General features: G+C 39.6%; 1 protein-coding gene across 2 annotated transcripts in view; it reads left to right on the top strand.

Moving 5' to 3' along the window:
• Positions 1–16,728, top strand: part of CFH (complement factor H) — a 94,229-nt gene that overhangs the window by 40,211 nt on the left and 37,290 nt on the right. Inside the window, exon 10 of one of the 2 annotated variants that reach the window (XM_003264502.4) lies at positions 7,471–7,721. The exons of the other annotated variant lie outside the window; for it this stretch is intronic. Coding sequence (XP_003264550.1) covers positions 7,471–7,484 — 14 coding nt within the window. The 3' untranslated portion in view covers positions 7,485–7,721. Of the gene's footprint in view, positions 1–7,470; positions 7,722–16,728 lie in introns of those variants that run through there. 2 annotated transcript variants of the gene reach the window in all.

Raw genomic sequence — 16,728 nt, 5'->3', positions numbered from 1 at the left:
GAGTGGCTATAAAATGTTATAGCATTATAGTGTAAATTTGCATTTCTTTTACCACTAACTGGGTTTAGAATATATATTCACAGTTTAATTGGTATTTAATGCTTCTAATCTTTGGAAATGCAGTTTGATTTTTTTATTTACCTTTTTGAGAGTTTTGGTATTATTAGTTGGAATCATCTTAATAATTCTGAATATAAAATCTCTTTTAATTATATGTAATGCAAATGCATTCTCTTTGTGGCTGGTATTTTTCTTTCCTTTTTTCTGCATTATGAACATAAGTTGCTCATTTCACTACATAGTAATCAATCTTTTTTCATGATGAATGTTTCTTGTTTCCATTTAAGGGAATACTTAAAAAACACAGAGCCACTATACTATTCTTTATTCTAAAAAGTTATATGTTATCTTTTCTTTTCATATTTTAAAAATATTTTGTGCTGATTTTATTCATGATAATGGCTGTATTTCATTTTTAAATAAAATATGGTAAACTCAACACTTCCCTAACAATTTTTATAGTACCTTTATCGAACAGTATATTTTTTATTGTATATTTTGTACATTGCGTGTATATACACACACACAATGACTATTATTCTGAGTATTCTGCACTATTAGTAAACAATTTTTTAACCAGCATTGCAGTAACCCTCTATTGAATTTTATTTATTTATTTTATTTTGTTATTTTATTTTGAGATAGAATCTCACTGTGTCACCCAGGCTGGAGTGCAATGCCGCAATCTCGCCTCGCTGCAACCTCCACTCCCTGAATTTTAATTAATATAGGTTTTTAATAAGTATGGATATAACTTTTCACCCTAATCATGACCTTTCACCCAAATCTTTTTGCTTCATCAGTCTCTTTTTTGTCTCATCATTCGGTGTCAGATGATCCCATTACTTTTATTTTTTTCTTGATAGATTAATTGAGGCTAATAATATGCCTTGATTAGATATGCAATTTCTCCTGATATCAAACAACACAATCAACGTTTATGCCTCTTGGTTTGATTTGGGAGCTGACTGTAGAATCAACTACTTATTTTTTCTCCTTCCTTCCTTCCTTCCTTCCTTCCTTCCTTCCTTCCTTCCTTTCTTTCTCTCTCTCTTTCTTTTCTTTCTTTCTTTCTTTCTTTCTCTTTCTTTTTCTTTCTTTCATTCTTTTTTCTTTCTTCCTTTCTTTGTCTACCTTTCTCTTTTTTCTTTTTTCTCTTTCTTTCTCTTCCTTTTACTTTTTCTTCCTTTCTCTCTCTCTTTCTTTCTTTCTTTCTTTCTTTTTTCTTTCTTTCTTTCCTTCTCTTCCCTCTCTTTCTTTTTCTTTCTCTCTTTCATTCTTTTTTCTTTCTTCCTTTCTTTGTCTACCTTTCTCCTTCTTTTTCTTTTTTCTCTTTCTTTCTTTCTCTTCCTTTTACTTTTTCTTCCTTTCTCTCTCTCTCTTTCTTTCCTTCTCTTCCTTCTCTTTCTTTTTCTTTCTCTCTTTCATTCTTTTTTCTTTCTTCCTTTCTTTGTCTACCTTTCTATTTCTTTTTCTTTTTTCTGTTTCTTTCTTTCTCTTCCTTTCTCTTTCTTTTTCTTCCTTTCTCTCTCCCTTTCTTTCTTTCTTTTTCTTTCTTTCTTTCTTTCTTTCTTTCTTTCTTTCTTTTCTTTCTTCTTTCCCTCCCTTCCTTCCCTCCCTCCCTCCCTCTCTTCCTTCCTTCCTTCCTTTTGTCCCAAGTTTGTCTGGCTCAAGTTATTCTTCAGAATGTTTCTATTTTACTCTTCATGCTAGACCCTGTACTTTAGTTTTTTTTTTTTTTTTTTTTTTTTTTTTTTTTTTTTTTTTTTTTTTTTTTTTTTTTTTTTTTTTTTTTTTTTTTTTTTTGTAGACTTTCACGTGTCTCGATTTGATCGTATTTAGCTACTTTACGGTGGTCATATGATTAACAAGTCTTAGCTTCATCTTCAGATTGAGATATCAACATTATATTTTCAATGTACAGCCAATAGTCAGTGAATCACATTACTTTTCAATTTAATAAAATCTGAATTCCTCATAACCATGTTGTGAAAATATGCAGAAAAAATTAAACATACTTGAGTGAGTACAGTAGATATATATTGGAGTGTATCCTGTATGAGTGCAAACTGGCTATAGTTTCCTTTAAAATAGTCATTTAAAGAAAAAAATTGCAAGATAAATCACAGAATATCAATTTCTCTTGACTTGTAAAACTTGAATTACTAGTGCCATCTGAATGATTCTTCTGAAGGTAGATAGAATAGTTTCTACTTACCTGTGAGAGAAAAAAGCTGCACTAGTCCCTCTTATTCATGTGGGATATGTTCCAGGCTCCCCAGTAAATGCCTGAAATGATTAATAGTATAAAACCCAAGTAGACTATGTTTTTCCACCTGATAACTTGGAATACTACTAAGTGACTAAGGCTGGTGTGTACACTGTTGATACACTAGACGAAGGGAGGATTCATGCTCTGGGCAGGATGGAGCTGAATGGTATAGGATTTCTTCAAAGACTACTAAGTGACTAACAGGCAGGTAGTATAAACTGTGGATGCACTAGACAAGAAAGGATTCATGCTCTGGGGAGAATGGAGCTGAATGGCATAGGATTTCATCACACTACCCAGAACACCTTTTTTTTATTGCTAAGTATTATTCCATTGTTTCATGTATTATGGTCTTTTAATCCATTCACGTGTTGAAGGGCATTTGCATTGTTTTTGGTATTTGTGAATCATGCTGTTAAGAAAAATATTCATCTACAGTTTTTATATAAACACAAATTTATTCCTCATAGATACATATCTAAGACTGGGTTTGTTGGATAAATGGTGTGTGTGTGTGTGTGTGTGTGTTTTCTTATTATACTTTAAGTTCTGGGATATATGTGCAGAACGTGCAGGTTTGTTACATAGGTATACATGTGCCATGGTGGTTTGCTGCACCCATAAACCCGTCATCTAGGTTGTAAGCCTTGCATGAATTAGCTATTTGTCCTGATGCTCTCTCTCCCCTTTCCCCCCCCACACCCCAACAAGCCCTGATGTGTGATGTTCCCCTCCCTGTGTCCATGTGTTCTCATTGATCAACTCTCACATATGAGTGAGAATATGCGGTGTTTTGTTTTCTGTTCCAGTGTTAGTTTGCTGAGGATGATGGTTTCCAGCTTCATCCATGTCCCTGCAAAGGACACGAACTCATTCAGTTTATGGATGCATAGTATTCCATGGTGTATATGTGCCGCATTTTCTTTATCCAGTCTATCATTGATGGGCATTTGGGTTGGTTCCAAGTCTTTGCTACTGTAAATGGTGCTGCGATAAACATATGTGTGCATTTGTCTTTATAGTAGAATGATTTATATTCCTTTGGGTATATACCCAGTAATGGGATTGCTGGGTCAAATGGTATTTCTGGTTCTAGATCTTTGAGGAGTTGCCACACTGTCTTCCACTATGGTTGAACTAATTTACACTCCCACCAACAGAGTAAAAGCGTTCCTATTTCTCTGCATTCTCACCAGCACCTGTTGTTTCCAGATGTTTTAATGATTGGCATTCTAACTGGAGTGAATTGGTTTCTCATTGTGGTTTTGATTTGCATTTCTCTAATGACCAGTGATGATGAGCTTGTTTTCATGTATTTGTTGACTGCATAAATGTCTTCTTTTGAGAAGTGTCTGTTCATATCCTTCACCTACTTTTTGTTGGGGTTGTTTGTTTCTTTCGTATAAATTTGCTTAAGTTCCTTGTAGATTCTTGATATTAGACCTCTGTCAGATGGATAGATTGCAAAAATTTTCTCCCATTCTGTAGATTGCTTATTCACTCTGATGATAGTTTCTTCTCCTGTGCAGAAGCTCTTTAGTTTAATTAGATCCCACTTGTCAATTTTGGCTTTTGTTGCCATTGCTTTTGGTGTTTTAGTCATGAAGTCTTTGCCCATGCGTATGTCCTGAATAGTACTGCCTAGGTTTTTTTCTAGGGTTTTTATGGTTTTAGGTCTTACATTTAAGCCTTTAATACATCATGAGTTAATTTTTATATTAGGTGTAAGGGAAGGGTCCAGTTTCAGTTTTCTGCATATGGCCAGCCAATTTTCCCCGCATCATTTATTCAATAGGGAATCTTTTCCCTATTGCTTGTTTTTGTCAGGTTTGTTGAAGATCAAATGGTGGTAGACATGTGGTGTTATTTCTGAGGCCTCTGTTCTGTTCCATTGGTCTATATATCTGTTTTGGTACAAGTACCATGTTGTTTTGGTTACTGTAGTCTTGTAGTATAGTTTGAAATCAGGTAGCGTGATGCCTCAGCTTTGTGCTTTTTGATTAGGATTGTATTGGCTATATGGGACCTTTTTTTGGTTTCATATGAAATTTAAAGTAGTTTTCTTAGTTCTGTGAAGAAAGATAATGATAGCTAGATGGGAATAGCATTGAATGTATCAACTACTTTGGGCAATATGGCCATTTTCATGATATTGATTCTTCCTATCCATGAGGACGGAATATTTTTCTATTTATTTGGGCCCTCTCTTATTTCCTTGAGCGGTGGTTTTTAGTTCTCCTTGAAGAGGTCCTTCGCATCCCTTGTAAGTTGTATTTCTACCAGAGGTACAAAGAAGAGTTGGTACCATTCCTTCAGAAACTATTTCAAACAATTGGAAAAGAAGGACTCCTCCTTAACTCATTTTATGAGGCCAACATCATCCTGATACCAAAACCTGGCAGAGACACAACAGAAAAAGAAAATTTCAGTCTAATATCCCTGATGAACATCAATACAAAAATCCTCAATAAAATACTGGCAAAGCAAATCCAGCAGCATATATAAAAGCTTATTCACCATGAGCAAGTCGGCATTATCTCTGTGATGCAAGGCTGTTTCAACATACACAAATCAATAAATGTAATGACAAAAAACACATAATTAACTCAATAGATGCAGAAAAGGCCTTCAATAAAATTCAACACCCCTTCATGGTAAAAACACTCAATAAGCTAGATATTGATGGAACATATCTCAAAATTATAAGAGCTATTTTTTAAAAACCCATAGCAAATATCATACTAAATATGTGTGTTTATTTTTATAAGAAATAGACAAACTGTTTTCCTGAGTGATCATACATTGTACCTTCACATACTCAGTGTATGTGAGTTCCAATTGTTTTGCAACCTTGCCAGCCTTTGAGATAGTGTGGTTTTTTTCCATTAAATTATCCATTCTAATATGTGTGTGATGGTATTGCATTCCCTGGTGACTAATGCTGCTTAGCATCTTCTTTGTACTTATTTACCGTCTATGTACCTCCTTTGGTGAACACGTCTAAATTTTGCCCACTTTTCATTGAGTTATTTCTTCCATTACGGAATTTTGAGACTACATAATATATTGTGGCTACAAGCCCTTCACTGAGTAAATATTTTGCAAATATTTTTCTTGCATCTGTAGCTTTACTTTTCTTTCTAATAGTCTCTTTCCTTGAGCAAAAGTATGTAATTTTGATGTTATCACATTTTTCATTTATAGATTATGCTCTTTGTGTCACCTAAAATTTCCTTGCCTAAATCAAGGCCATATACAGTTCTAGAAGTTAAAATTTTACACTTAGTTATATGACCAATTTTTTTTTTATTATTATACTTTAGGTTTTAGGGTACATGTGCACAATGTGCAGGTTTGTTACATATGTATCCATGTGCCATGTTGATTTCCTGCACCCATTAACTCGTCATTTAGCATTAGGTATATCTCCTAATGCTGTATGACCAATTTTGAGTTAACTTTTGTATGAGGTATGAGGAATATGTAGAGGGTTATTATTTTGCATTTGGATGCCTTACTGTTCCAGTATCACTTGTTTAAAAGACTATGTTTTCTTCACTGAATTGCCTTTGCTCCTTTTTTAAATTGAAAACATCCTCAACAAAATCTTGTAAAAACAGTTAAGGAGGAAAAAGTAAAATTCAACTAGGTTTGTAGGACAATCAATGGTAATCATTAGGCTAGCTTTCCATTGACCCACTTCCTTATAGCTGGTCACTGATTACCAGTCCAGGATAACATAATCTTTGTCACTAGAATCTTTGATCTTTTTCTGTTCTTTAGATAAAATTTAAGAAAATATGAGATGACAAACTTTCCATTTGAGTTTCTCCTTTAGGTTCTGCATACTAACAAAACTACTGATGCCAGCCATTCTGAAAGGCTTTGCAAGAAACTCAACTTAGGGAAGAATGTAGTTTCCATATCCTGATGATTTCATCCCCCTTACCCAAATCAGTTGATGACCTCAATTTTCCAGCCACTCCCCCTTCAGAGATTCTTGCCCAGAAACCTTCAGTGAAATGGATTTGAGTCTTGAGAATTCTTCTCATGTCCTTGTTTGGTGACCTTGCGACTGGTAAACTCTCTGTTGCAAACTCCACTGTCTCGATGTATTCTGTTGCTGCACAGCAGGCATACAAACCTTACAATCTTATAAAAATTCATGGCAAGCAGCCGGGCATGATGGCTCACACCTGTAATCCCAGCTCTTTGTGAGGCAAAGGAGGGTAGATTACTTGAGGTCAGAAGTTTGAGACCAGGCTGGCCAACACGGTGAAACCCTGTCTCTACTAGAAATACAAAAGTTGCCCAGGCATGGTGGCACATGCCTGTAATCCCAGCTACTTGGGAGGCTGAGGTTGGAGAATCACTTGAACCTGGGAGGCAGAGGTTGCAGTGAGCCAAGATGGTGCCACTGCACTCCATCCTGGGAGACAGAGTGAGACTCCGTCTCAAAAAAAAAAAAAAAGAAAAAAGAAAAAAAGAATTCATGGCAAGCCACTCTCCTTGCAGTCATTTACCTACAGTCCAGTGCCCCCATGCCACTGGGGTTGACCCAGAGACAAGCCCAAGCAGCTGCTTAGTTATGATGAACTAACGGCCTTTGCTGGGGCCTTCTGTGTTGGCAGGGCAGTGCTGACTTTCAGCACATAACCTTGTCTGCAGCAGAGAAACCATGTCTGGTCTCAGAAGAAGTCTCAGGTGAATTTTCTCAGAGCAGCTGGCACCCCATTTCCTTCTGTGTGTGTGTGTATGTGTGTGTGTGCGTGTTTTCATCTTAGAGGTCTTGTGGCCTCTTTTGAGGTCTTGTTGACACTCCCTCAGTCTAGGTAGGAACTTAATTTGAGGAGATCTCCCTTCAGATGGAAAAAGACTAGAGGGCATTGCTTGGGAGAAATGGTCTTCGATTTTGGAATCTGAAACTTTATATAGAAAGGTCTTTTTGTTGTCTTTGTCTTGTTATATGTATTTATGTTTGTGGAGGGGATCCCTGAAGAAATTACTAGTGGAAAAATTACTAACTCAGGGAACCCTTCTTGTTTGGTCAGTCACATTCAGTTAGTCCTGAAGGAGTTGCTAGTGGAATCTTAGCAAGCCTAACTCAGGGTAACTATCTGCTCTTCAATCTTTCCCAGGCTTTACCCACTGAACTCCTGATCAAAGGTCGTCCCTCTCCAACTTGAGTGGATCAAAGATGACAAGGGCCAATGGAACCAAGTTTGAGCCTTGCCAGGTCAATACTTGGGTCCTGAGTATGGTGACTAGTATCTGCATTTTGTTACGTGTTAATTATTCCAGCCAGAATGGGAAATGCGAACTCAGCTCCTCCGGGCAGCCCAATGGGGCTGGTGGCTTTGAGATTATTAAACTCTTTCTCTGCTGCAAACCCCGCTGTCTCAGTGTATTGTTCTGTTGCTGTGCAGCAGGCATACAAATCTCACAATCTCGTAACTATTTGTGGCAAGCCAGGTAGAGGTCACTCTCCTTGAGGGCATTCACTCACCACCTAGTGCCCCCTTGCCACTGGGGCAGACCCAGAGACAAGCCCTAGCAGCTTCTTAGCTCTCAGGAACTAAGGGCTGTCCCTTAGTTCTCCCACAGTAACCCATAATGCAACCCTGATGGGCTGCATCTTCCAAAATTGAAAGGCCTTTGTCTATCATTCCGTGAAACAAAAAAAGATTATCTTATTTTTTTACATGACTTAACCTTAATACCCACTGGATTTCGGAGAACAGTGGCCACTGCATTGTCCTCATGCTTACAGTACGATCCTGTAGCTAGATTTGTTTTGTAAGAAGGAAGAGGAATGAGATGAAATCCCCTATGTATAATGTTTTATGTTGCTTTAGAAAAGTAGAACAATGTAGAAAAAGGTAAAATAATGATAAAGCAAGAAATTAAAAACTGTTTGTACTGATTTACAAGAAAAAGATGATGCTATGATGGTTCAGTTAAAGGAACCTATGACTCACCCTCCTCCACCTTATGGGGGAGCTGCAGCAGCACTACTGGCACCTCTCCAGAGTCCCCACCACCAAAAAGTCACAAGTCCGGGGCAACAGGTACGATCTCTGCTTCTTATAACCGAACAGGGGACTCCATTTAGGCAGGGTGTCACTTCTTATACCCAACAGGGAACTCCATTTAGCCGGGGAGTCACTCTGGTTCTTAGAGGCAGTTTCCCCATAACAACTGCTTATAGGAGGTGTTGCTGCCACAGGCCAGCCTATAGGATTTATCCTGGTTTATTCTCTGTTCTCCACTTCCAACCTACCTAATTAGAAAAATAATATGCCTATTTATTGAGAAGATCTAAAGTTTATGGAAGGAACAGGATTAAAAAAAAAATCCAAAGCATATGGAGAATCTATTCTCCTCTGTATTTGCTACACAGAACCCTACCTGAGCAGGTACCCCCAATTTGCTCAATATTTTGTTGACTTCAGAGAAACAAAGAATGGTTTTAGAAAAAGCTAAGGAAAAGACTGATTTTATTCACACTGACTCTCCCAGTAATCCAGTAAGGGCAGCTGCTCAGATTGCAGTTCCCACCTCGGTCCTGGGATGGAATCTAAACACTGGAGATAGATCTAACCTCGAACACTATCAAAACTGCATTTTGATCAGCCTCTGCAAGGGAGTGTCCAAGAAAGGAGCCTCAGTAAGGTCCAGGATGGTCAAGCAGGAGCCTAATGAGGGTTGCTTTGGAATTCTTAGAACAAGTCTTTGAAGCTTTCAGAGAATAAATGGATATTGACCCAGAAGCCCCAGAAAATTTAGTGATAGCTAACATGATGTTTATCCAACAAAGTGCCCCAGATATTCAGAGAAAGTTACAAAACATAGCTGAGGCATTGGACATGTTTTTGTCTCAATTCGTGAAGATTGTTTTAATGTATTTACTGATCACGAGTTTAAAAAGTGGAAAATAAAACACAAGGAATAATGAAAATGGCAAGCTGACTTGTTATCTGTGGCTCTGACCCTAGTAGTCCCTGGACCACAACAAGAGCCGTCATCAGACACTCCATCTATGGTAGAACCACCTGGGCCCCCAAAAGCCAATAAAAAGGGACATCCCATTGCAGGTCCCAAGCAGTGTGCTTACTGCAACAGGGGGGACACTGAAAGGAAGATTGCCCATGACTTACAAAGCCTGATGTGAAACAGAATCAGCCTTCTGCCCACCAAATGCCTGGGATAGCTGGGGAGCTTGAGAGAGATAATGAAGTAAAAGACCAGAAATGGTAGCACCTAGGGGCTTCTCCTGACCCAGACAACAACCTCCATATTTCCCACATGGGGCTTGAGATCCTGATGATGGTGAGAATTCAGCTTCTGGACTTTCTAGTAGACATGGTGCCCCCTATTTGGTGTTAAATATCTGGTTGTCTAAACTTTCCTCAGAAATAATGAAGGTGACTGAAATCTCAGAAAGAATGCCGATGAGATCATTCCTCCAAATTTTGGATTGTCAGCTAGAGTAAGATCATTTAAAGCAGAGTTTTTTGCTGGGCACAGTGGCTCACTCCTGTAATCCCAGCACTTTGGGAGGCTGAGGTGGGCAGATCACAAGGTCAGGAGATCGAGACCATCCTGGCTAACACAGTGAAACCCCGTCTCTACTAAAAATACAAAAAATTAGTCGGGCATGGTGGTGGGCACCTGTAGTCCCAGCTACTCGGGAGGCTGAGGCAGGAGAACGGCGTGAATCTGGGAGAGCTTGCAGTGAGCCAAGATCATGCCACTGCACTCCAGCCTGGGGGACAGAGCAACACCCTGTCAAAAAAAAAAAAAAAAAAGAAAAAAAGACAGAGTTTTTCTATACATCCGTGAATGTCCCATCCCTTTGTTGGGGAAAGTCGTCCTTTTTTGTTGTTGTTTTGTTTTGTTTTGAGACAGAGTCTTGCCCTGTCACTCAGGCTGGAGTGTGGTGGCACGATCGTGGCTCACTGCAACCTCCAGCTCACTGAAACCTCCACCTCATGAGCTAAAGCAATTTTCCTGTCTCAGCCTCCCAAGTAGCTGGGATTACAGACGTGTGCCACCACGGCCAGCTAATTTTTGTATTTTTAGTAAAGACAGGGTTTCACCATGTTGGCCTGGCTGGTCTTCAACTCCTGACATCAGGTAATCTGCCCTCCTCGACCTCCCAAAATGCTGGGAGCTGGGATTACAGGTGTGAGCCACTGCTCCCGGCCTGTTAGGGCAGTACTCTTAACCAAACTAAATGCTAAGATTACTTTTTCTCTGAGACGATTGGACATCCAGGTGCCTTCAGACCAAGCGTGTGCTCTGCAGGCCATATTATTACAACTGGAGATCCTTGAAAGTGCTTGCACCCCTGAAGAGATACTCCAAAAGGTTAGTCCAGAAATATGGGCAGATGGGAGACCAGGGAAAACAAAAACTGCATCTCCAGTACAAGTCAAGTTTTGTGCAGGAGTAGCGCTGCCAAATCTAAAGCAGTATCCTTTGAGAGAAAAGGCACAGCAATGCATTTAGCCTCTGCTAATGGCCTTCCTGCAATACAGGAAGAATTCCTCGTTTCCCATGTAACATACCTGTCTTGCCAGGACAAAAACATGGAACTGAGGAATATTGGTTTGTACAGGATTTGAGGGCTACTAGCCAAATTTTCAAAGCCATTTATCTGGTGGTACCTGATCCTTATACATTATTCATGACTTTAACCAGTGAGTTGTCCTGGTGTTCAGTCTTGATTCTGAAGGATGCCTTCATCTGTATTCCCCTGAGTCCAGAGTCCCATGAAGTGTTTGCCTTTGAATAGGAAGACTCTGACACTAAAGCTAAATGATAGTATTGCTGGGCGATGCTTCCTCAAGGCTTCAAAAACTCACTAACCATCTGGGGGAAATACATGCTAAGGAGTGTTGGGATTTCCAGTTGAAAAATGAGACTTTGCTTATATATGTTGATGGCATATTAGTAGCCAGCACAACTAAGGCAAATTGACCAGAATATTATACTGGCTTTATATTTTTTTTTTTGTCTGGGTGGGGATCCAAAGTATCCAAGAAAAGAAATCACAAATATTGAAACACTCAATTATATATCTTAGGTTTGAAATTTCTCAGGAACAGAGTAATCTGCTTTTGGACGGGAGGGAAGCTCTTGTCAGGGTGGCCAGACTCAGGACATGGCAGCAGCTGTGAGGGATTTTTATGTATGGCTGAATGTTGCCATATTTCATTTTCTTATTTTGGGCTTATAGCAAAATGTCTCTATGAAGCCCTAAGACCAGACACTTGACGTCTAGAATGGACAAGGAATGTCAAAAGGCCTTTCTAACCATTAAGTAAAAATTAGTAATGGATCTGGCTACTGAGACTCCCTGAACTAAGAAAGCCATTTGATTTGTTCATACATGAGAGAGAAGGAGTGGGTTTAGGAGTAGTAACCTAAGACTTGGGGAATATCATGAGGCCTGTAGCCCACTTTTCAAAACAGCTGGACATTGTTATGATGGGTTGGACTTCTTGTCTCTGAGCCACTGGCACCACTTGTGATCTTCCAGGAGGCAGAAGAGTTCATTTTGGGTTAATCTAGCACAGTACACACTGTGTATGCTGTTTGTTGGAACAGAAGTGGAGCTACTGACTTACTTCTAGAAGACTGAATAGGTATCAGGTCATCCTCCTGGATAATCCTAGTGTTACTTTGAGAGCCGTTTCTACTCTAAATCCTGCTAAATAAACCTATACATGATTGCATATAAATTATTGAGCAAGTGTGTTCTCTTCAATCAGACATGACCAAAATTCCCTTTAAAAACCTGGACTTAGAAATATTCACTGAGGAAAGCAGCTTTATGGACCACGGACAACAGAAGGCTGAGTATGCTATGGTAACCCTGTGACAGATCCTAGATGCAGAGACACTCCCTCTGGGTTCATCGGCACAGAAGGCAGAACTTAGAGTCCTAATCAGGGCATCCCAACTAGGTAAAGACTCCTGAGTCACAAATTACTCTGATTCCAGGTATGTTCTTATTGTTGTCCACGCTCATGGGGCTGTTTGGACAGAAAGTGGGCTCTTAACCTTTGATGATTAAAAAAGAAAAACAATTAAGCATGCTAAAGAAATCTTAGCCTGACTAAAGGCAGTCTTGGTACCTAAGAAAGTAGCTATAATACACTACCATGGACACAGTGGATGGACAATGTGGTAGCAAGAAAAAAAAAATCACTAGGCAGAGCAGGCCACTAAAGAGGTGAACAGAGAATAAAAATGCCCAAAGCCTTCCTAATGTCATTAATCCCTGAAATAAACTTCAGCCTAAAATCCCTACCTAATGGAAGAAGATGTAAAGAGAGAACTCGATTGAGGCTTTGACTCCAATCAAAGAACTCAAAATAAGTGGATATGTAACACGGAAGAAAAGGTTCTGGTGCCCAGGTATCTTGTGACAGATATCATCAAACACATACATGATACCACACAGTATGGCAGGCATGCCACACTTCAATTGATCCAGGACTACATCTTTGGGACACACTTAAAGACTATCCAAAAAATAATTTAAAAATACCTACTTTGTGCCCAGAACAATCTTAAGACTGGTCCTCCACCCCCAGTACCAGGGATTCAAGCAAGAGGTGCAGGGCTAATAGAGGACTGGCAAATTGATTTTACCGTGATGCCAAGGGTAGCAGGAAATTTTAAATACTTGCTTGTATTTTTAGATATATTTTCAAGATAAACAAAAGCATTCCCCTGCAAGACAAAGAGAATGTCTGAGGTTATGAGAGCCTTGGTAGAGAAGATTAATCTCCGGTTTAGGTGGCCTGTCTCCATCCGGTGTGACCATAGTGCAACTTCTGTAGCCTAGGACACCATATATTCCAGGCCCTCAGCATAATCTGGAATCTTCATACAGCCTGCAGACTGAAGTCTACTGAAAAAACTCAAAAGATAAATCATACCATAAAAAACAAAACAAACTTTAGCTAAGATTTGCCAAGAAACTAACAACCTGGAATAACATTCTGTCCATTGCCCTGCTCAGAGTAAGGGTGGTCCCTAAAAGTGGGCCTAAATTAAGCCCTTTAAAAATTTTACATGGGAGATCATTCTTCTGTTATCTTCTCAGACTAAGGAATGACAATAACACATATAAATAAATTAGATATTATCAAATATACACAATCTTTAGGTTGTACTTTATCTGCTATTCACAAGTTTGTGGTTCCAGCAGATTGTGGTATCCAACTGACATTCTCTTGCATCGCATCCAACCCAGAGACTGGATTCTGCTCAAGACCAGGAAAAGTCAACATCCTGGGGACCACTTGAAAACACAGTGAAAGAGGCCATGCAAAGTATGACTGGTGACTCATTCCTCTGTTCAGCTTGAATGACTTAGACCCTGGATTCACCACAGCCATATAAAACCCACCCCGCCAGATTCTTGTCCTATCAAGAAATGTAGAGAGGCCACTTCGACTTCAGAGACTGTCTCAACCCTATCTGAATGGATAAGTAAATCTTTGATGGGCCTCAAATATCTTTTGAGGAAAAATATCAGATAAGTAACTTTAATGAAATTAGACAAAACATACGTCCTCTTGACTACTACAATAGTTACTTTGAGCATAATAGGAATTTTTATTATAATTATTTTATATAAAAAGGTGAGATACTTTCCTGTCTATTCCCTGCCTTACTGAATGCTTAAGCCATATATTTACTTGGTCATTATAATTGCCTAGATCATTACAATTGCTACCGTTATAGATATTACTTCATAATTGCCTTGGTCATTACAATTGTTACACTTATAGATTTTCTAGGCATTCTATGCCATGCTAACATAGTCTCCTGCCACTCATTATGTGGACATTCTAAAATTTAGAAATGGTCACCTTGTTTTAAAACTTCTAATTATACCTCTCCTGTTACTACAATGCCGAGACAGGCACAGCAACACTGTAGTTCAACTGTTTCAAGGTATTGCCACTAGAAGAAACTTATGAGAATGTTGGATCTGTCAGTAACTCCCCCCAAACTATTCAAAATAAGCATTTTCTGTTAGTCATACTTGTCACTGACTTTCTGGATGTCCCAAATACGACTACCTATCTGCACCAGCGTCTTTCCATGGCTACTTTCCAGGTCCAAGTAATAGTACACCAAGAAATCACCACCCCATGTGTCGATCTCTCTCTGCCTATCATAAATGGAAAGTCATTCCATTACATAGGCCCTCCATGCCCCATGGCATACTGGGCAGACAAACGCAGCTAGGAGAAGGGAAATAAAACTAAAAGTTTCTCCTTACTATGCCAAAAATATTTACAGTGGGGAATATCACACAAATTATGGGGAGCCTGTAAAAAAAGATCCCTAGTTCTGCCGGGGGCGGTGGCTCACGCCTGTAATCCCAGCACTTTGGGAGACCGAGGCGGGGGGATCACGAGGTCAGGGTATCGAAACCATCCTGGCTAACACGGTGAAACCCCGTCTCTATTGAAAATACAAAAAATTAGCCGGGCGTGGTGGCGAGCACCTGTAGTCCCAGCTACTCCGGAGGCTGAGGCAGCAGAACGGCGTGAACCCGGGAGGCGGAGCTTGCAGTGAGCCTAGATTGCGCCACTGCACTTCAACCTGGGCGACAGAGCGAGACTCCGTCTCAAAAAAAAAAAAAAAAAAAAAATCCCTAGTTCAATTCCATTTGTCTATATTCCCCATGAAAAAATCCATCAATAAATGCACCCTTGAGGGCTTTACCTGTGTACCCCCTTGGTACATGTTTATTTGTGGCATAGGATCAGACCCTCCTCTGTTAGGACAAGCCCACTGGTGTCTCAATAACCTGTATATTGAGGGCTCTCACTTACTGAGATACTTCTCAGTCCACCCTAATCACAAAAGATTCTGCCCATTTTCCCACAGACTCCTAAAGGGACTGCCAGGCGTATATCAATATATCTGGTGGCAGAGCCTTCTAGGCATCACGAGTCCTAGCTATGGAGTATACATTCACTGGGACATGATGAGAAACTTATTGGCAACCACAGAAATAATTGCAAAAGAGGCTGCTAAGAACATTAAGACTGAGAAAACTCTTCAAATTTACTTGCCCAGATAGTTCTTGACAACGGAACTACACTTGATTTTCTCTTGGCTTTACAGAGAGGAGTCTGTATAGTGATCAATACCACCTGTTGTACTTATATCAATGCTTCTGGTAAAATAAAAACCAAGCTAAAGAAAATCTTTCAGCAGTCTCGCTGGAGACCATTTGTCTCTACCACAGACCCTATGTCTGACTAGTTTTTTGAGCTTTCCCCCTGCATACTCCATGTTTTCCAGTCCATTTTTCAAGGGCTTTTAAAGTTCAAGCTCACAATTCTGTTTATAGGGCTTATAATTTACATCACAGGCTGCTATTCAATTAAATATTACAATAAAACCATAGACTGAAGTACTAACATGTTCATGCAGCACCCTAAGCTGGGTATAACAACTTGCAGGTTGTTACAAGACGATTTCATTCCTCTAATCCTGACTCACTGTGCACCTTGTCAGCAAAAAGAAGCTAGAATGGCCATTGCCCGATTCATACCATATTAGCCGTTACACCTCAGGGTTGAGAAGGGATCAAGCCTGGGAGGAACTGAAACTGTCCCTAGGAAAGTCATATAAAATTGATTAAGGGGGAAAAATTCAACTATGCTTTCAGGAAAATCAGCAGTAATCACTAAGTCAGCTTTCCATTTGTCCTGCTTCTCTGTAACTGGTCAGTGATTACTACCCTAGGATAAAGAAGCCCTTGTCACAAGACCTTTTGGTCCTTTTCCTTTCTATAGATAAAATCTGAGACATTGTGACACGATAATCTTTCTGCATGAGTTTCTCCTTTAGGTTCTGCATACGAAAAAAAAAAACCTACCAACATACTGGTCAATTAGGCAAAACCTTATTTTCACAAAAAATTAAAAAATTAGCCAGTCATTATGGCACAGGTCTGTAGTACCAGCTGCTCAGGAGATCTGAGGTGGGAGGACCACTTGAGCCTGGGAGGCAGAAGTTGCAGTGAGCTGAGATCACGCTACTGAAATCCAGTTGGGCAACAGAGCAAGACCATGTCTCAAAAACAAAAAACAAACACACACACACGCACACACACACACACACACACACACAAACATCAGCTGGTCTAAGGAGCCCAGTAAAATGCTGACTCAGGAAATAATGCAGGTTCCACATCCTGGTGACTTCATCCCCCTTACCCTGACCAATTGACAACCCAAATTTTCTAGCCCCTCACCCTCCATGATCCCCTTAAGGTCTCTTGCACATAGTCCCTTCTCAGAACAGGTCTGGGGCTTGAGAATCCTCCCAACTCCTTGTTTGGTGCCCTTGTG

The sequence above is a fragment of the Nomascus leucogenys genome, chromosome 9 (genome assembly GCF_006542625.1).
Source record: "Nomascus leucogenys isolate Asia chromosome 9, Asia_NLE_v1, whole genome shotgun sequence".
In the NCBI taxonomy this organism is placed as follows: Eukaryota; Metazoa; Chordata; class Mammalia; order Primates; family Hylobatidae; genus Nomascus; species Nomascus leucogenys.
This window is presented reverse-complemented; position numbering and strand designations above follow the sequence as displayed.